Source organism: Thamnophis sirtalis, unplaced genomic scaffold, assembly GCF_051295495.1.
Source record: "Thamnophis sirtalis isolate CommonGarterSnake01/CBP01778 unplaced genomic scaffold, rThaSir2_p1.2 scaffold_2, whole genome shotgun sequence".
NCBI classification, from domain to species: domain Eukaryota; kingdom Metazoa; phylum Chordata; class Lepidosauria; order Squamata; family Natricidae; genus Thamnophis; species Thamnophis sirtalis.
The window spans coordinates 17,520,820-17,541,021 of record NW_028261382.1 but is presented as its reverse complement, the minus strand read 5'-3'; the positions used below and the strand labels follow the sequence as shown (position 1 = coordinate 17,541,021).

Genomic DNA, 20,202 nt, shown 5'->3' with positions numbered 1-20,202 from the left:
CTTCATTGATTTTTGTTTCTTTCCTCCATCCACCTATACCATTTATCCCATATCTGGTAGAATTCTGATTCTTCTTTTCCCTGGATTTCTTTAGTTAGTTTGTCCATTTCAGCAAAATCCATAACCTTCTTATTGTTTCATCTTCGCTTGCAATTAATTTGTCTTTCCATTTCTGGGCAAAGGCAACCCTTGCCGCCGTAATTATATGTAGTATTAAATACTGGATTTCTTTTTTGTATTTCGCAGACATTATTCCTAATAAAAAAACTTCAGGTTTCCCAAGCCCACCTTTTAATGTTCATCACACGCTGCCCAATCATATCTGTCATTTTGACATCATTGAGGGCCCTTATGGAGGCCTCTGGTGCGGTCTACAGGTAGTCCTCAACTTACGACCATCATTGAGCCCAAAATTGTGAAGGGAAACATTTGTTAATTTACTTTTGACTCATTTGACGACCTTTCTTGCCACCATTGTTAAGTGAATCACTGCAGTCGGTCAGTTAGCATCCCGGTTGTTAAGCAAATCCGGCTTCCCTGTTGACTTGCCTTGCCAGACGGTCACCAAAGGGGAATCACGTGACCCCAGGACACTGCGACCGTCATAGGTGTGAACCAGCTGCCAAGCATCTGAATTTTGATCATGTGACCATGGAGAGGCTGCAACTGTGAAAAATGGTCGTAACTCCCTTTTTTTTCAATGCGGTTGTAATGTTGAACGGTCAGTAAATGAACTGTGGTACTAGGACTACCTGTAATGCAGCCGTGTGAGCGATATGGGGTGTATCTAGATACACCCATATTACACCTATCCTCTGCGAGCTGCACTGGCTCCCCATTGGTCTCCGGGCTTCAAGGTGCTAGTCGTTACTTTTAAAGCCCTACATAGTTTAGGACCTGGCTACCTGAGAGACCGCCTCCTGCCACATACCTCCCAACGACCAACAAGATCTCACAGGTTGGGCATCCTCCGGGTGCCGTCAACCGGACAATGCCGGCTGGTAGCCCCCCGAGGGAGGGCCTTCTCTGTTGCTGCGCCGGCCCTGTGGAACGATCTACCCGTAGAGATCCTGACCCTTACCACTCTCCTGGCCTTCCGTAAAGCCATCAAGACCTGGCTGTTCCGGCAGGCCTGGGCTGTTGATTGATAGCCAGCCCCGCTTAGATGGAATGGATGATATGGACTTTTAATTGTATTTTTTATTCTTAAATTTTAAATGTTTCTTTTGTCTTGCTGTGAGCCGCCCAGAGTCCCAAGTGGGTGGCATACAAATTTTATTAAACTCGAAACTCGGAACTCGAATGTAATTCAGATTGATTTATAGCTAGAGGCAATTTGGAGACGGCAAGGTTGGGGAAAGGTTAATGGAGATGCAGATGAATTTGAGACTAACGTGGTCAGTTGGGCCGTGTCTCGTGACTCCCCTGTCCCTTTTTCCTAGTTCTCTTTGCCCCAACTGAGTTGATGGTCCAGGCCAAAATGGACTCGCTGTCGATCAGTTGGCAGCCTCCACCCAACCACGGACAAATTTCAGGCTACAAGTTGTACTACCGAGAAATACCCTCTGAGGAGTCCAGCATGGAGACCCCTTCGGAAGGCCCAGGGAAGAGTCTTCGGGACGTTGGACCCATAAAACTGAAGAAGAAAGTGAAGCAGCACGAACTGAGACATCTAGGTAAAGCTTTTCGGAAGGATGCTCTACTAGGGTGGATGGAGCTTTCACTGAAAACAGGGATCCAAATGAACTGGTCATTTTCGGATTGATCTGTTTTGCTCTGTTTATGGGGAGAAGAAATCCATGCTATATACGTCAAGGTTGTCCTTGACCTCCGGCCACAATCGAGCCGAGAATGTATGTTGCTGAGAATGTATGTTGTGAGAAATGTGGGAAGCAGGTTTTTGCTCCATTTTATGACTTTTCTTGCCAGAACCAGAATAGAATTGGAAGGGACCTTGGAGGTCTTCTAGTCCAACCCCCTGCTCAAGCAGGAGACCCTAGACCAGTGATGGCTATCCTTTTTGGCAAGGAGTGCCAAAGTGGAGCATATGTATGCGCCAGAGTGCCAGAACCCGGAAGAGAGCGCATGCACGCGGCGGCCAGCTGCTCTTCCGGGCTCTGTCACACACATGCACTCTGGGTAGCTGGACTGGTGCACGGTGTGCGACGGACCCCCTGTGACAGCACCCACAGAGAGGGCTTTGCTTGCCACCTCTGGCTCGTGTGACATAGGCTTGCTATCACAGCCCTAGACCATTTCAGATAGGTGGTATCCAGTTTTTTCTTTAAAAACCTGCATTGATGAAGCACCTACAACTTCTGAAGGAAACTTCTGTTCCATTGGTTAATTGTTCTCACTGATAGGAAGCTTCTCCTTAATTCCAGGTTGCTTCTCTCCTTCATTAGTTTCCATCCATTGCTTTTCTTGTCCTGCCTTCTGGTGCTTTGGAAAATAGGTCCCCCTCCTCTTTGTGGCAGCCCCTCAAATATTGGAACACTGCTATCAGGTCCTCCCCAGTCCTTCTTTTCTCTAGACCATCAAAACCCAAATACTGCAACCGTTCTTCATGTGTTTTAGTTTCCAGGCCTTTAATCATTCTAGTTGCTTTTCTCTATACTTTGTATAAATAGGTAGGTAGGTAGGTAGGTAGGTATGATAGATAGATAGATAGATAGATAGATAGATAGATAGATAGATGGATGGATGGATGGATGGATGGATGGATGGATGGATGGATGGATGGATGGATGGATGGATGGATGGATGGATGGATGGATGGATGGATGGACGGACGGACGGACGGACGGACGGACGGACGGACGGACGGACAGACAGACAACACAAACTGATAGATGATAGATCGATGGATGGATGGATGGATGGATGGATGGATGGATGGATGGGTAGATGATAGATGAAAGGTAGGTAGGTAGATTCTAGTTGCTCTTCTCCGCACTATGAATGAATGAATGAATGAATGAATGAATGAATGAATGAATGAATGAATGAATAAAAATAAATAAATAAATAAATAAATAAATAAATAAATAAATAAATAAATAAATAAATAAATAAGGAAGCAAGCACCTTTAGGGACCCAAAGGGTGGGATTTTCATCATGATGTCAGGCCACATGTTTTATCCCTTGCATGGGGGGAAGAAACTTAGGATTTACCCTTTTAATTAACCCTTTGGACAGTTCTGGATCTCCCTCCCTGCGCTCCCCCCAAAAGCCACCCTCCCTGTTTCTCCCTTTTGTCCTTCTGTTTCTGGGGCTGCCAACCTTATTTTAGAGCCCACAAAAAACCCCTCAGGGATCCGCAGAGCTAACAGAGAAGGTCTGTTTAAATGCGATTCCTCTTCCAGATGCAAATGCGGCTGGGCCTTTTGATCCTTCTCCTCCATCTTGTGCTTTTTTTCCCCTGGTGCGGAAGGCGAGCTGGAAGCCAGCCGCCTGCCCTCACCCCCCTCGCCCCCGTCCATCCCGCCCGCAATATAGTCCAAGCAAGAGGGTTAACATTGGCAGTGCTCAAAGAGGGCATTTGCAGGCTGCTTTGTGGAACTGAAAAAGAGCTGGCTCCCTCGAACCACAGGCAGTGAATAGACCCATCCTTAATTAACGAGGCTCCATTGGGGAAGCTAATGAGGAGCAGTAGAGGGGGATGGATCATTTGGGAACAAGTGGCCAGGTGCTCCAAGAGAGAATTGTGTCATTTTCTTTCTATTTGGAAACTCTCAGCCATTCCAGCAATTCCAAATAAGTAGATCCGTAAAGAGAGAGAAAGGGAGAGAGAATGAGAGAATGAGAGAGAAAGAGAGAGAGGGAGGGAGGAAGAGAGAATAAGAGAGAGAGCGAGGGAGAATGAGAGAGAAAGAGAGGGAGAGGGAGAGAGAGAGAAAGAGAGAGAAAGAGAGAGAGAATGAGAGAGGGAGAGAGAATGAGAGAGGGAGAGAGAATGAGAGAGAAAGAGAGAGGGGGAGGGAGGGAGAGAATGAGAGAGAGGGAGGGAGGGAGGGAGAATGAGAGAGAAAGAATGAGAGAGGGAGAGAGGGAGAGAGAAAGAGAGAGAAAAAGAGAGAGGAAAATAAAAGGGGGGAATCGGGTTATGGGACAGTTTTTAAAAAATATCTTTCAACAAGGCAGTGAAAAAGAGAGAAGGAAAGAGCCAGCCAAAGGCAGAAACAGCCTGTCTTTTGGCTGTCCATTGCAGAATTGGCCAGAGTTGGCAGTTGCCGGATTCTCCCACCCTTGCCAAGCTCCTTTTGAACTGGCCTGGGGGATGGGGGGGGTTGCTTTGGGCAGCCTGCAGCGGTGCACCGGCCTCGTGCAATTATTTAATTGGATTAAGAAAGTAAAAAAGGAAAAGAAAGAAAGTTTGCCCCATTTCTACATTGGCAGCAGGCAATGGAGCCGTTTCAATGACCTACTTCGGGGTCTCTGCTTTCGGAGGGGAGCGTGGCATGGCCTTTTGCACCATTGACCCACAATTAGGGAACACCAAATTGTTGAACCATTGAGGTTCAAACAAGAGCAACGAAAGTTCCACCAGCATCTGCCTTTTCCTGGTTAGTCTGGTGGATTTCTAATAAAATGAAATTCAATGGTGAAAAGAGTAAGGTTCTACATTTAGGCAAGAAAAAGGTGGTACCTTCCTCAACAGTAGTAACTGTGTGAGGGATCTTGGAGTCCTAGTGGACAACCATTTAAATATGAGCCAGCCGTGTGCGGCAGCTGCCAAAAAACCAACACAGTTCTAGGCTACATAAACAAAGGGATAGAATCAAAATCATGTGAAGTGTTAATACCACTTTATAATGCCTTGGCAAGGCCACACTTGGAATCCTGCATTCAGTTTTGGTCATCACTATGTAAAAAGGATGAGGAGACTCTAGAAAGAGTGCAGAGAAGAGCAACAAACATGATTAGGGGACTGGAGACTAAAACATATGAAGAACGCTTGCAGGAAATGGGTATGTCTAGTTTAATAAAAAGAAGGACTAGGGGAGACATGATAGCAGTCTTCCAATATCTCAGGAGTTGCCACAAAGAAGAGGGAGTCAAACTATTCTCCAAGGCACCTGAGTGTAGAACAAGAAGCAATGGGTGGAAACTAATCAAAGAGAGCAGAAACCTAGAACTAAAGAGAAATTTCCTGACAGTTAGAACAATTAATCAGTGGAACAGAAGTTGCCTCCAGAAATTGTGAATGCTTCAACATTGAAAGTCTGTTAGAAGATGTTGGATAGCCATTTCTCTGAAACAGTATTGGGTTTCCTGCCTAGGCAGGGGGTTGGACTAGAAGACCTCCAAGGTCCCTTCCAACTCTGCTACTGTATTGTATTTTAGGCGCCTGTTCAGTTCTGGTCATTGCTTTGATAATAGTGTTTCTCAGCCTTGGGGACTTTAAGTTAAATTTCAACTCCAGAATTCCCCAGCCAGAATGTCCCAAGATTCCAAAAGTATGCTCCAAATTCAAGGCGCTAGTCATCACTTATAAAGCCCTTCATGGTATTGGACCTGGGTACTTGAGAGACCGCCTGCTGCCAATTACCTCCAATAGACCGATCAGATCCCACAGATTGGGCCTCCTCCGAATTCCATCCGCCGGCCAATGCCGACTGGCGACTACCCGGAGGAGAGCCTTCTCTGTGGCTGCTCCGACCCTCTGGAACGAGCTCCCCGTGGAGATTCGAACCCTCACCACCCTCCAGGCCTTCCGCAAAGCCCTTAAAACCTGGCTGTTCTGACAGGCCTGGGGCTAAAGAGTTTCGCCCCCCTTCTCGAATGGTATGGTTGTTGTGTGTTTTTAAATTTTGTATTGTTATGTCTCATCTTTTTATCCCCCTGTCTGTACCCCCTTCCCTGACTGAACTGTGAGCCGCCCTGAGTCCCCTTCGGGGAAAAGGGCGGCATATAAATGAAATAAATCCAATAAATCCAAATTGCTCCAAATACAACATGACTGGCTGGAGAAGCCTGGGAACTGAAGTCCACCCATCTTAAAGTTAACAGGGTTGAGAAATTTTGCTCTAAAGCCATGATGGCAAACCATTCTGTGTGCCACCTGTTGGCCTGCCCCAGTTCCACCATGCATGCGCACATACGTACCTCCCACCAGGCAGCTGGCCTTCGGGTCTCAGCCGTGTATGCGCGGGAAGTGGGGCCTTCCCCAATCTCTGCAGGTTCCCCTACCTGACGAATATAATAACAAATATGTGGATTATGACTGTTTAAATAATTGTACCCAGATCATGCTCTGTTTGATGGAAATGAAAAGCAATATAATAAAATAAATAAAGCATGAAAAAAAAAAATTCCAACTAGCAGAATGCCAGAGTTCAGCTAAACTATTTTTTTTGCTGGCTTTTGCCTCTTTTTGGCATTTTGTTCAGTGAATCGCTTATCTCTGTTTTACTCCGTCCAGTTCCTGGACAGCTTTATGAAATCAGGCTGATGGCTTTCAACAAGCATGAAGAGGGATACGCAGCCGTGTGGAAGGGCAGGACGGAGCGAGCGCCTGTCACCGCAGCTGGTAGGTGTCTTTTCTTTCAAGGTTGAATTAAAAAACTTTTTGCAACTGCTTCAAAGATAAGGGTAACCTACTCAAAAAGTGGAGTTCTTAGAAATAATCCTCAACTTACGACCACAAATGAGCCCCATGTTGCTAGATGAGAAATTTGTTAAGTGAGTTTTGCCCCTTTTCACAACTTTTCTCGCCGCCTTCATTAAGTGAATCACTGCAGTTCTTCAATGAGTCCCATGGTTGTTAAGTGAATCTGGACTTCCCCATTGACTTTGCTCGTCAGAAGGTCGCAAAAGGGGATCACATGAGCCCGGGAATGCTGCAGCGGTCATTAAGTGTGAAAGGTCGTCATCAGCCACATTTTTTCAATGTTGTTGTAACTTTGAATGGTCACTAAGTGAGTAGTTGTTAGTCGAGGACGACCTGTAGTTAGGTCTTTGGATTAGCTCGTTTAGCCACACTTGAGCGTTCTGAAAATAGGTACTTTATGATTGCCTGAGACCAACATGGCCACTATTTTGTAGGTGGAAATGCTTGTTCTCTTGACAGCTTCTGTTGGGTGAGAATTCTCACCATGTTGTTTGTCTGAACTCCAAAGAATCAATGGAGCATTTGATGTGTAAGAGTCCCAGGACAGGAAACCTAGCCATGGAAGCAATGGCTGTAACTGATATGAGTCCTTCCACCCCTGTATTCATAACTCCAGATGTATTCATTCATTCTTTCTTTCTTTCTTTCTTTCTTTCTTTCTTTCTTTCTTTCCTTCTTTCTTTCTTTCTTTCTTTCTTCTTCTTCCTCCTCCTCCTCCTGCTGCTGCTCCTCCTCCTCCTCCTCTTCTTCCTTTTCTTCTTCTTCTTCTTCTTCCTCCTCCTCTTCTTCTTCTTTCCCCTTCCCCTTCTTCCTCCTCCTCTTCTTTCTTCTTCTTCTTCTTTTTCTTCTTCTTCTTCTTCTTCTTCTTCTTCTTCTACTTCTTCCTCCTCCTCGTCTTCTTTCCCCTTCTTCCTCTTCTTCTTCTTCTTCCTCCTCCTCCTCCTCTTCTTCCTCCTCCTCCTGCTCTTCCTCCTCTTCTTCTTTCCCCTTCCCCTTCTTCTTCTTCCTCCTCTTCTTCTTTCCTCTTCTTCTTCTTCTTCTTCCTCTTCTTCTTCTTCTTCCTCCTCCTCCTCCACCTCCTCCTCTTCTTCTTCCTCCTCCTCCTCCTGCTCCTCCTCCTCTTCTTCTTTCCCCTTCCCCTTCTTCTTCTTCCTCCTCTTCTTCTTTCCCCTTCTTCTTTCTCCTCCTCCTCTTCTTCTTTCCCCTTCTTCCTCTTCATCTTCTTCCTCCTCCTCCTGCTCTTCCTCCTCTTTTTCTTTCCACTTCTTCCCCTTCTTCCCCTTCCCCTCCTCCCCCTCTTCCTCCTTCCTCTTCCTCTTTCCCCTTCTTTTTCCCCTTCTCCTCCTCCTTCTCCTTCCCCTTCCTCTTCCACTCCTCCTCCTTTTCCGTGGCGATCTTCTCAGATCTTCCAGTTCATAAAGGTCCCCCACCACCTCCTGGGCATCTCCACGTCGCTTCCAATAGTTCCACGGCGATTTGGCTGCGTTGGAAGAAGCCCAACTTCACCACCGTGAAGATCGTCAACTACACGGTGCGATTCAGCCCTTGGGGGTTAAAGAATGCCTCGCTTGTGATGTATTACACAAGGTAGGAGAGTCCGTGTTGTCGCAAGGCTCATGATGCATTGCGCAAATGAAGCCATGGAGCATGTGTGTGGAGAAGAATTAATGTGGGGGCTTTTCTTACCAAAGAATTAAAACCAGAGGTTTTTTTTTCTTATTGGAACCATTCAGATCATCTAGTGAGGAGCATTTATGTTTTCTCCTTCCTATTACAGGGTCTGTGAGATTCTCAGTCATTCATATCATGGTTGCCACAAAGGTGCTTTTTCCAAAAGGCAGCTGGGCTTCGTTTTTCCTTGAAAACATTTCGCTTCTCATCCAAGAAGCTCTGAAGAAACCAAAGTCCAGTTGCCTTTATATTACAGTCTTGAGTTTTCTGAGCTGTTTTGAGATTTGTGTAGGTGTCTCCTGCTTGGGCAAGGGGGTTGGACTAGAAGACCTCCCAAGGTCCCTTCCAGCCCTGTGATTCCATGTTCCTTCCAGCCCTACATTTCTATCATTCTATGATTCTACCATTCAAAGGCTGCCAAAATCATGCCTGTCTTTGAAGGAGGCCTGTTTGTGTGATCCTGGGTTCATCCTCTTGTGGGAATTTTCTTCTTCTTCTTCTCCATAGCTCTAAAGAGGATGTTCTTATCAGCGGACTGAAACCATTCACAAGATACGAGTTTGCGGTGCAGTCCAATGGAGTCGGAATGGACAGTCCCTTTGGAAATGTGGTGGAGTGTTTCACTCTCCCAGACAGTAAGCATAGAAGCATGAAGTGTTACCTGACAATGGTATGGGAATGCAAAGGAGGATCGTAATCTTAGTACGGCAGAAAAGGAGTTCTTTTTTAAAAAAAACCAGAAGTTTCTAGATTTTATTTTTATTTTATATATTATTTTATTTCATTTTATTATTTATTTCATTTTATTATTTATTTCATTTCATTATTTAATTTCATCATTTAATTTCATTATTTCATTTATTTTATTATTTCATTTATTTTAATTTATTATTTCATTTATTTTAATTTATTATTTCATTTATTTATTTCATTATTTCATTTTATTATTTCATTTATATTATTTTATTATTTATTTTATTATTTGTTATATTTATTTTATTTATTTTTCATTTTATTATGTTTTTTATTGTATTATTGTATTATTTTATTTTATTTTACTTCAATTTTTATTTTATTATTTCTATAGTTACCCATTGCAACAAGTTTATATGAAAGTCTTTTCTATATCCAAATACCCACAATAGTTGCTAGTACAGATAAAACCTGTTGCAATTGGAGCAATAAAAAAAGAGAGCTTGAGCAGATTTTTAAATATTCTCTCCAAATGAAGGAAAAGAAGCTCTCAATTTTTTTTAACCTTAGCATCAAAAGCTGCAACTGTGCAATCAGAGCCCTACTCTTTTCATGTTCCATTCTGTCTTTCTCTCTTCCTCCCTCCCTCCCTCTCTCTCTCTCTCTCTCACACACACACACACACCTTTCTCTCTCTCTCTCCATAGATGCCCCTGAATAGAAGATTACTAATATAGATGTTGGGTGAAAAATACATTTCCCCAAGTTTTAAACTTCTTCATTTGCATTTTTTTGACAATTTTTGTTTCAGTTGCATTTTTTTCTTTGCTATCAGGGAGCCACTACCAAAAAGTCCCCATTCCTAGCCTTCATCTCCAAGAATTGTCAACCTCCAAAAAGGAGATTGCAAGCAAATCTATGGGGATGGTAGTTTTTTTATTTATTTAGACAGCTGATAGGTAGATGATAGACAGACGAATGGGTGGATGGATAGATAGATGGATGGATATGTGGTGGGTGGGGTATGGATGATAGCTATAGATGACATGATAGATAGATAGATAGATAGATAGATAGATAGATAGATAGATAGATAGATAGATATGGATGGATGGATGGATGGATGGATGGATGGATGGATGGATGGATGGATGGATATGTGGGTGGGTGGGTGGATGGGTGGATGATAGCTATAGATGACATGATAGATAGATAGGTAGATGATAGATAGATAGATAGATAGATAGATAGATAGATAGATAGATAGATAGATAGATAGATAGATATGGATGGACAGATGGATGGATATGTGGGTAGGTGGGTGGGTGGATGGATGGATGGATGGATGGATGGATATGTGGGTGGGTGGGTGGACAGATGGATGGATGGAGGATAGCTATAGATGACATGATGATGAAGATAGATAGATAGATAGATAGATAGATAGATAGATAGATAGATAGATAGATAGATAGATAGATAGATATGGATGGACAGATGGATGGATATGTGGGTAGGTGGGTGGGTGGATGAATAGATAGACAAGATGATATAGGTGTAGGTAGATAGGTAGGTAGGTAGGTAGGTAGGTATGGATAAATTACTTTTATTTTATCTTTGTTTATATCTGGGCTTGGGACTGGATTTGATTTGACTTGACTAATCAGGGAACCTGGGTTTGGGAGAAGAATTTCAGAGGCTCTTCCAGATCACCTTATGCTTGCTTTCTGTCTCCTGCTGCCTCTGCTGTTTTCCTGCAGGACCCTCCACTCCCCCTTCTGACCTGCAATTGCATCCCATCAACCCATATGCGGTCCAGATTCACTGGTGTCCCCCCTTGGAACCGAATGGCATCATTGTGGAATATGTCATCCTCTACAATGCCAACTGCACCCAGCCGGATGAGATGTGGACACTGTTGACCAAAGAGGGTGAGCCCTAGGTCTGCAAATGCATAGAAACATCCAGAGTTGTCTGCAAAGGGAAGGGGTGTCCAAATTTCAAGATGTTGGTCATCATCCTGCAATCAAAGTTCACTTTTTTTAAAGTTCAATGAAAAGTAGGAGTAGGGGTGAGATGATGGTAGCATGACATGTAGACTTTAACTCCAAGAATTCCCCAGCCAACCCTAGCAACAAGGATGATTAGGAGGCTGAAGGCTAAAACATATGAAGAACGGTTGCAGGGACTGGGTATGTCTAGTTTAATGAAAAGAAGGAGGAGGGGAGTCATGATAGCAGTGTTCCAATATCTCAGGGGCTGCCACAAACAAGAAGGGGTCAACCTATTTTCTAAACCGCTTGAGGGAAGGACAAGAAGTAATGGATGGAAATCAATGAAGGAGAGAAGCAACCTAGAACTAAGGAGAAATTTTCTGATAGTGAGAACAATTAATCAGTGGAACAACTTGCCTTCAGAAGTTGTCGGTGCTCCAACACTGGAGACTTACAAGAAGAGATTGGACAACCGTTTGTCTGGAATGGCATAGGGTCTCCTGACTGAGCAGGAGGTTGGACTAGAAGACCTCCAAAGTCCCTTCCAACTCTGTTGTTCTGTTATTTTTTTTATGGGCATCACTTTTTTGAGCTCCTCCATGTGTACATCACTGGGGAGCATGGATCATCTGGGCAGGATGAAAGCAGCTTCAACTTGCTGCAACCGTTGGGGCTGGAATATTGGAATCTGATACCACATCCAGAATTCCTCTCTTCTTCAGGCAGTACCTTCAGCGCTGAAGTTGACGGGTTGGAGAGCGACACCAGATATTTCTTCAAGGTGGGAGCCAAGACGGTTGTAGGATCGGGACCCTATTCTAGTGTGAAGGATGTGCAGACCTTGCGGGAGGGATTCACAGGTAACAGCTGTTGGTTCCTTTTGCCACCTTAAAAAGAAGGATGGGCAGGGATGGAGTGGGGTGGAATAGGAATAGGAAGGGAATGGGAAGAGGAGAAGAAAATTACAAAATAACAGTAGAGTAGAATAGAACAGAAGTACAAAATAACAGTAGAAAAGAGGAGACGAGACAAGACAAGACTAAAACAAAATTACAAAATAACAATAGAATAGAAGAAAAGAAAATTACAAAATAACTAAAAGAGAAGAAAATTAAAAAATAACAGTAGAATAGAAGAGAAGAAAATTACAAAATAACAACAGAAGAGAAGTTTAACACTTTAGAGAATCTTTGTGGTATATCTTGACATGGAATTGACATCATGGGGATTCAGGATCAGGTCCTTCCTCAGCAACAGAAGTTCATGGGGAAGGTTTGGACCAGTCCTTCCCCCCACCCTCTCTCTCTGCCCAGCCTACTTTCCGGGATGGTTGTTAGAAGGAAAGTAGGAAGTCTTCCTCTCTGCTTCCATGTTCTTCTTTGTCCTTCACCTGCAGATATCTTAGTTCATTCTATCACCGGCGTCACAGTGGCCATCTGCCTCCTCTGCATCGTCTTCTGTGCTTGTGTCAGCTTTCGCAACAATTACCTGAAGTAAGTCTTGTGTCGATGTCATCTCCAACGCGCTGAGCCCATTTGTCTGTCTTCTCTGCCCCGTTTGACTTCTGCCTGTGTTCAAGGGTGAATGTTGTCAAAGAGTTGGGAAGTGTGGAATTGATGCATGTTGGGCCCCTGTGAAAACAAGGCAACCAAGCAGAAACTAGACTCTGTCGTGTCCCAAAGGTGCTTTTCAAAAGGCGGTTGGGGTTTGTTTGTTTTTCCTTGAAGACAAGGAAATGATTTGCCTTGATTTACCAACTTAGTTCCAACCTAGAACTAAGGAGAAATTTCCCGACAGTGAGAACAATCAGTGGAACAGCTTGCCTCCAGAAGTTGTGGGTTTTCCGTCACTGGAGGCTTTCAAGAAGAGACTGGGCAGCCAGGGGGTTGGACTATAGATCTCCAAGGCCCCTTCCAACTCTGTTATTCTGTATGATGGTAGCTATTATGCAAAGGAGGTATAAGGCAGATGTGGTATTCAGCAGGTTCTGACCATTCTGGAGAAGCAATCGCGGAAATTTTGAGTAGTTCGGAGAACTGGTAAATACTATCTCTGGCTGGCCCCACCCCCATCTATTCTCTGCCTCCCGAGTCCCAGCTGATCGAGAGGGAATGGGGAGTTTGCAATATCCTTCCCAGGAATGGGGAGGGAATGGGGAGTTTGCGGTATCCTTCCCCTGGAGTGGGGAGGGAGTGGAGATTTTACAGTATCCTTTCCCTGCCACACCCACCAAGCCATGCCCACAGAACCAGCAATAAAAATGTTTGAATCCCACCACTGTTTTAAGGCCACCAGATTGGAGAGAGGATTAGAGGTTTACATTGAAAACTAAATACAAGCAAACCATCAAATATGAATAAACAAAACTGCACAAAACTACATAACAAATCTCCACCATTCTTGAGCAAGGAAATATAACGTCAATTCGGAGCAGCATTTGCTACTAAGATCATGAAGCTTGTGATCAGCCTGGGACCATGGGAACTGTCCTTGGTGAACAATAATTGTCTCATTCTTTTCTGTAGGAAATCGATGCCTGGTTTGGATTCCCAAGCTTCAGGAAGCCACATGTACCACCACCGGAACCGACAAGCAGCACCCCTCTCAGTAATCCCTTCCACTTCCCACGAAATGGAGTCCCTCATGGCTCCCCTTTCTGACGGGGTTCCCTCACCTCCGAGCGATTGTGCAGAACTGGCTGAAGCCCATGGTCTCATCCGTGGTCATCCGTTGGAGGACAGTGTGGGCCACATCCCAATAAAGGTATGGACGAGGTCCTTTCATGGAGTTCTATGGGAACCCATTCTTCTTATGGTGCAGTGAATTAGCATCCAATACTTCATTCTAACCAGAGGTGGTATTCAGCCAGTTCTGACTGGTTCTGGCAAACTAGTTGGAGAAATTTTGAGTAGTTCGGAGAACCGGCAAATACCACCTCTGGCTGCCTCTGCTCCCATCTATTTGCTGCTCCCCGAGTCCCAGCTGATTAGTTGGGTCTTCTTTTGTTGTCCTGCACAGGAGAATGGAGCTGGAAAGGAGGTTAGTGGGGTGGGGAGGGAATGTAGATTTTACAGTATCCTTCCCCTGGAGTGGGGTAGAAATGGAAATTTTACAGTATCCTTCACCTGGAGTGGGGAGTGAATGGAGATTTTGCAATATCCTTGCTTTAGAGTAGGGTAGAAATGGAAATTTTATAGCATCCTTCCCCTGTAGTGTGGTAGAAATGGAGATTTTACAGTATCCTTGCCCTGGAGTGGGGTGGAAATGGAGATTTTAAGGTACCCTTGACCTGGAGTGGGGAGCGAATGGAGATTTTGCAGTATCCTTGCTCTAGAGTGGGGTGGAAATGGAGATTTTATAGTATCCTTGTCCTGGAGTGGGGTGGAAATGGAGAATCTTTCCCTGGGAATGGGGATTTTGCAGTATCCTTCCCCTGTCACCCCCACCAAGCCACACCATGCCCACAGAACCGGTAGTAAAAAAAAATTGAATCCCACCACTGATTCTAACCACGCCACCGCCACCACTCTTCCCAGGATGCTGCGATTGTTGTAAATACATGCCAATTGTCAAGTGCCCAAATTCCTAATTATCTGACTGTGGAGATGTTGCAACAGTTGAAAATGTGAAGACCAGTTCTAATCCACTTATTTTTTTCAGTGCTATTGTAACAGCCCCGGTTCAGTACCCATACACCATGCAACAGTTGAGTTCCCGTTCCTTGCTCCAGCTCCTGCCCACCTAGCGGTTAAAAAGCATGGAAATGCGAGCAGATCAATAGGTACCACTTCGGTAGGAAGGTAACAGTGTTCTGTGCACCTTTAGCATATAGGCATGCTGGCCACATAACCATGAAAATCTCCTCTGCTTAAGAAACAGAGATGAGCATTGCCCCCTAGTGTCAGACACGACTGGAAAAGGGAAATCTTTACTGTCCCCTGTTACAACTTCAGATGGTTGCTAAACGAATGGTTATCATTCAAGGAGTACCTATATTGCCTTCAATTGTCCACGCCCCCTTTTTTACACCCCTCCCACTCCTTTGCCCATTTAAAAGGTCTACTAATAACTTCAAGTCCAGCATTTACAAATGTATTGTAAGCACAAATGCACACACCGACTAATCTAAACGCAGCAAATCCTGCCTGCATTTTTGTAGCCGCTAGAGGGAAGCAAATACACTGCTGAAAGTTGACCTACTAAGACATCATTCTGTATGTGTGTATGTGTGTCTTTTTAGTCCTATATCTTGTAAGCCGCCCGGAGTCCTTCGGGATTGGGCGGCATATAAATTCATTAAATGTACAATTTACAAGCATGCAAGCATGCACAGGCGTGCATACACACACACACACACACACACACACACACACACACACACACACAGCTCAGTGGCTGCATTTCTTTTTTTTAAAATCGCTTTTATTTTTTTGACTTAACAGTAAGAGGGGAAAGAAACAGAAAGTAAAACCAGACAAAATATTGTATATATGAAGATTTTTCATACACGTATATAAGGTAAAGGTTCCCCCGGCACATATGTGCTAGTTGTTCCTGACTCTAGGGGGCAGGGCTCATCTCCGTTTCAAAGTCGAAGAGCCAGCGCTGTCCGAAGACGTCTCCGTGGTCATGTGGCCGGCAGGACTAAAAGCTAAAGGCACTCGGAACGCTGTTACCTTCCCTCCAAAGGTGGTCCCTATTTTTCTACTTGCATTTTTTATGTGCTTTTGAACTGCTAGGTTGGCAGAAGCTGGGACAAGTAACAGGAACTCACTCTATATGCAGCACTAGGGATTCGAACCGCCAAACTGGCGACCTTTCTGATCGACAAGCTCAGCATCTGAGCCACTGAGACACCGCGTCCTTGTACATGTATATATGCTTCTATGATTTTTGAACAGTGACAATTTAGTCCCAGTACCCCTCTGCCTCGAACCTTCCAGTTGTATTACTATCCATTATCCTTGAAGAGGTTTTTGAGTTTCAAAAGGAGGCAGAAAATAGCCAGCACACTTTCTGCTGGTCCAGGAGCCACAATACTTCAATTTTATACCACTTTCCAAAGTATTTTAATCTCTTCTCCACCAATTCAAGATACAGATGCTTAACGTTGAAACTCTAAATTCTTTGAACCCTGAATTCTTGAATCTTCCTATTTCAGTCTTCCTTTCTAATGAAGTTGTGTATTTAAAGTCTTCTGCTGAACATGTTCCTTTGGTATCTTCCAGAAATACAATTGTTGTTAACTAGAGAAAATATAAAAAATATATAATGCTATTTTGAGAGGTTCTCCAGATGCCGTGTTGTAGTTTTTCTAGCCAAAGCCTTTTTTTTTGTGTTCATCCAGGTCTTTTGTCTTTAAAATGAAGTTGTGATCGTGTTGTTTTATGTTATGCTGAGAATTCCTGTAAAGCACTGTGAAATTAAAATCAGAAGGAAGAGCAAATAAAACAGCTTTAAGCAGATAAATGCCAGTGTGGGATTAGAGATAATGTGCCTTTTCTTTTGATTCTGCAGCCTCCGTGGGAGAAATCACTGAACAGCTGGACAAACAGCATCGCTGACTACGGAGTCTCCATTCCAAAAGAGCCCACCATGGCTTTGAATGGATCACTGAAGATGGCTTCCAATGGAGGACAGAAGCTCTTGTTGCAAGCGCTGGTTTATGAGGTTGTCACGGTGTGTATCAAAAGGATGTGATGGCTCAGACGCTGAGCTTGTCGATCAGAAGGTCGGCAGTTCGGCAGTTTGAATCCCTTAAGCTACTTAACTAAGTGAGCTCCCGTGACTTGTCCCAGCTTCTGCCAACCTAGCAGTTCAAAAGCACATAAAGTAGAAAAATAGGGACCACCTTGGTGCGAAAGTAACAGCGTTCCGTGTGCCTTTGGCATTTAGTAATGCTGGCCACATCACCACAGAGATGTCTTTAGACAAGCACAGGCTCTTGGCTTTGAAACAGAGATGAGCATTGCCCCCTAGAGTCAGGAATGACTAGCACATATGTGCGAGGGAAATCTTTACCTTTACACAGTGTGTATTCCCAGCGGGGAGACATTTTCTGTCTATAATTGGGAAGGTGAGCCACCACTTTGTTAAAAGACTATCTATGGAGATGGTGAAGTTCTCTTAAGGTGCTGAGCTTCACTTATCACACTGGTTTGGGGATTTATCACACTTTGGCTGTTTCTGCTCTGGATTTTGGTGGGATGACCCACCAAAATAAAGTAGCAAAATAAGCGCCCAGCCTCTCCTGGTGGTAAGTTGAATAGCAGGATTCTGAAGGTAGACTGGCCACAGCTCACCTGGCTAAGAATTATGGATGGTCTAATCCAGGGGTGTCAAACCCGGGGGCCAAATCCGGACTTCAGTGTGCTTAGATCTGGCTCTGGAAACAGCACATGACATGACGTCGAGCTGGCCATGCCCACCCTGGCCATGCCCATCCCGGCCCCCAAGATCAAACACAACCCTGACGCGGCCCTCAATGACTTTGAGTTTGACAGCTGGCCCAATCCAAGCAACTGTAAAGAACGGCAGGTTGGGTGACCTAGCATCTTTCCCCTGTGTCTCCTGTGTCTGCCTTGAGCTTCCTGGGTACATTCATGAAATATATTCTTGTCAGAGTTTGTTGCAGCAATCATATTCAGAAAGCACACAGAGGTAACTGATTCAGCGGGATTCATTAACTTCTCTTGATATATAATATAACACGTAAGTCATATATACAACACCAAAGGCTGGTTTTTCCAACATGGTAGATACAAGCAAACACACAAGCAGAGGAGAGAACAGTTTCCAATTTCACTTCCAGCAGACTAGACTGCTGCTTTTGCACAGAAGTTAACCTAAGCCACACCCAGGCTCCTAGCTGTCTCCAGCAAATACTGTTTCAGTTTCCAAACAGTCCCCATTGGCTGACCTTGTTACTAAAGCCCTATTCCAGTTCATGAGTATACTCTGTTCTTACTTATATTTTCACTGCCATTACACTGCACATTAAGTTTCTACAGGTCTCAAAAGAGATTCATACATGAATGCCTTAATTTTTTCTTATCAGAGTTAGATCACTGGTTTCTTGAATTTTGCCATATAATTGAAGAAGATACTTTGACAGTTCTTACTAATTTAAATTTGGATTCTTGCACTAACAGGGGGTTGGGTTTGTTGATCTCAGGGGCCAAGTCCATTTCTAGAGTTCTAAGAATCCTTTTTTATTATTATTCCTAAGAATGAAGCGAAAAAGGAGCACCCACCTAGTGGCCTCAATCAACTGGAAGCCGAGGTCATTGTCCATTCGGATTTCTTAGCCTCCAACCAAGATTGTGGTTCCCAACTCCATATGCTGGACCTGGAAAGGACTCCCTATGAGGATTGTGAGCCAGAAACATTCCCCATGGAAGACCTACCTGAACAGGTTTCTTACAGCTGCTCTCAGCAAGATCTCAGTGTTATGTCCCAAGACCGAGATGGCAAAGGTGAGCCTGAAGCACCTGATACATTGCTGAAAATCAAGAAAGAGGCTCACCAGAGAGCTATCAAATTACATGGAGCAGATGGAGGGCTCCCCCAGACTGGAGGAAGCTTGGACGCAATGGGAAGCAGGGGCATTGACTCATCTCACAAAGGAGGAGTGGACACACGGCCCACCTTGCGCGATGCTCTTCCCACAGCCCAACCGCAAGGCCTTCTGCATGGCAGCCTCTCTAATGTAATTGATTCACCTTCTGGGTTTGAAAACGCAGCATGTGTCCACCATCTTTGATGAGAGCTTTGATTACATTCTTGGCCACGGCAGAGCTCAGAGAAGCAGAATAGCTATAAGGATTAGGCCTTTGTGGCACTAAATAGTCTCATAAAGTGTGGTTGAGAAGGGAATGATATTAGTGCCATAAGATTTTATAAGGAGAATCTCTCCCCCCCCCCCAAAGTATTGTGTCTGCTCTCTCTCTTCCTCAGCCGCTCTGCAAAGGCTACTGAGAATTGGTGAACTTCATACCAATTATGAGTTAATGTTGTGCCTCACAAAGACCCAGGAGTAGGCAGCATAAGGCCCATAGGCCTCTTTCCAGCGCACCAACTGCATACACCATTTTACTACCAGATGCAGCTGTCACACAAGTTGCGTTGGGAGGAAGATTGTTTCATGAGACGTCATGAAGAGGTTGGTCCTGGAGTTTATCTGCTCTTCTGAACGGTGTCACAGACCTTAGGTACCCTTCTACATCTCCAAAGGTTGAAATGCAGCAGAGATGGAAAGCAATACGTCAGATGTTCTGCTGCTCTAGGTCCTAGAACAGTGATGGCTAAACTTTTTGTGGAGGCGTGGGGAGCATGTTCCCCAAAACATGGGGAGCGTTGAGGGGGTTGCACATGAGCGTGCCCACATCCATAATGCAATCCCCCCCCCGCACATGCATGCAGGCCTCACTGAAACCTCCAGACTTCCAGTTTGTGCATTGGGCCGATTTTTGCTCTCCGCAGGCTTCAGGAAAGCCACCTGAGGCCTCCAGAGGGAGAAGAATAGTCAAGGGGCAACCCAGAAGTTCATTCCCAAATTTCTGGCAGGCCCTATTGGGCTGTTTTTCACCCTACCCAGGCTTTAGGGAAGCCTCCTGAAGCCTCCGGAGGGAGAAAAACAGCCCAACATGGAAACCAAAAGTTCAGAAATGGATTTCCAAGTTGCCCATCGGGCTGTTTTTCTCCCTCCAGAGGCCTCAGGAGGCTTCCCTGAAGCCTCCAAAGGGCAAAAAACACCCCAACACGCAAACCGTGGGAAGTTTTTTGCCCTCCGGAAGCTTCAGGGAAGCCTCTGGAGGGCAAAAAATGGCTGAAAATCAAGGCAGAAAATCAGCTGGCGCACTGGAGCTAACAGGGTAACGTCTCACATGCCCTCAGAAATGTCTCAGTGTGCCACAGGTTCGCCACCACGGTGCTAGGACTAAAGCCAAATTCATATTTTTTTTGCCAATACTGTTTTTACAAAGAAGACACATCTATCTCCAAGCGTCCATCACGAACAGTGGAAAATTTTTTTGCATCAGAATAATACACGTTTGTATTTTGGCAAGGATCTTTCGATTAAGATAATTGTGACAATATTTCTCTCCCAGCTCTCCAAAACCTATCAAATCTGTTTGGAGCATTAGGCCACTTTCAGCTCCCTTTAAAATGTCAGTCTCTAGATGTAGAGAGAAAGCACCAAGGCAGAAATACGGTTTGTTCCTTTGTAG

General features: G+C 44.6%; 1 protein-coding gene across 1 annotated transcript in view; it reads left to right on the top strand.

Moving 5' to 3' along the window:
• IGDCC4 (immunoglobulin superfamily DCC subclass member 4) overlaps positions 1–19,371 on the top strand; it is a 77,022-nt gene extending 57,651 nt beyond the window's left edge. The window contains exons 12-21 of the mRNA XM_087704360.1: positions 1,443–1,676; positions 6,426–6,533; positions 8,018–8,201; positions 8,793–8,920; positions 10,739–10,909; positions 11,695–11,832; positions 12,369–12,465; positions 13,498–13,735; positions 16,490–16,651; positions 18,201–19,371. Of these exons, the coding sequence (XP_087560486.1) occupies positions 1,443–1,676; positions 6,426–6,533; positions 8,018–8,201; positions 8,793–8,920; positions 10,739–10,909; positions 11,695–11,832; positions 12,369–12,465; positions 13,498–13,735; positions 16,490–16,651; positions 18,201–18,734 (1,994 nt within the window). The 3' untranslated portion in view covers positions 18,735–19,371. The remainder of the gene's footprint in view (positions 1–1,442; positions 1,677–6,425; positions 6,534–8,017; positions 8,202–8,792; positions 8,921–10,738; positions 10,910–11,694; positions 11,833–12,368; positions 12,466–13,497; positions 13,736–16,489; positions 16,652–18,200) is intronic.
• Positions 19,372–20,202: the final 831 nt, after the last annotated feature.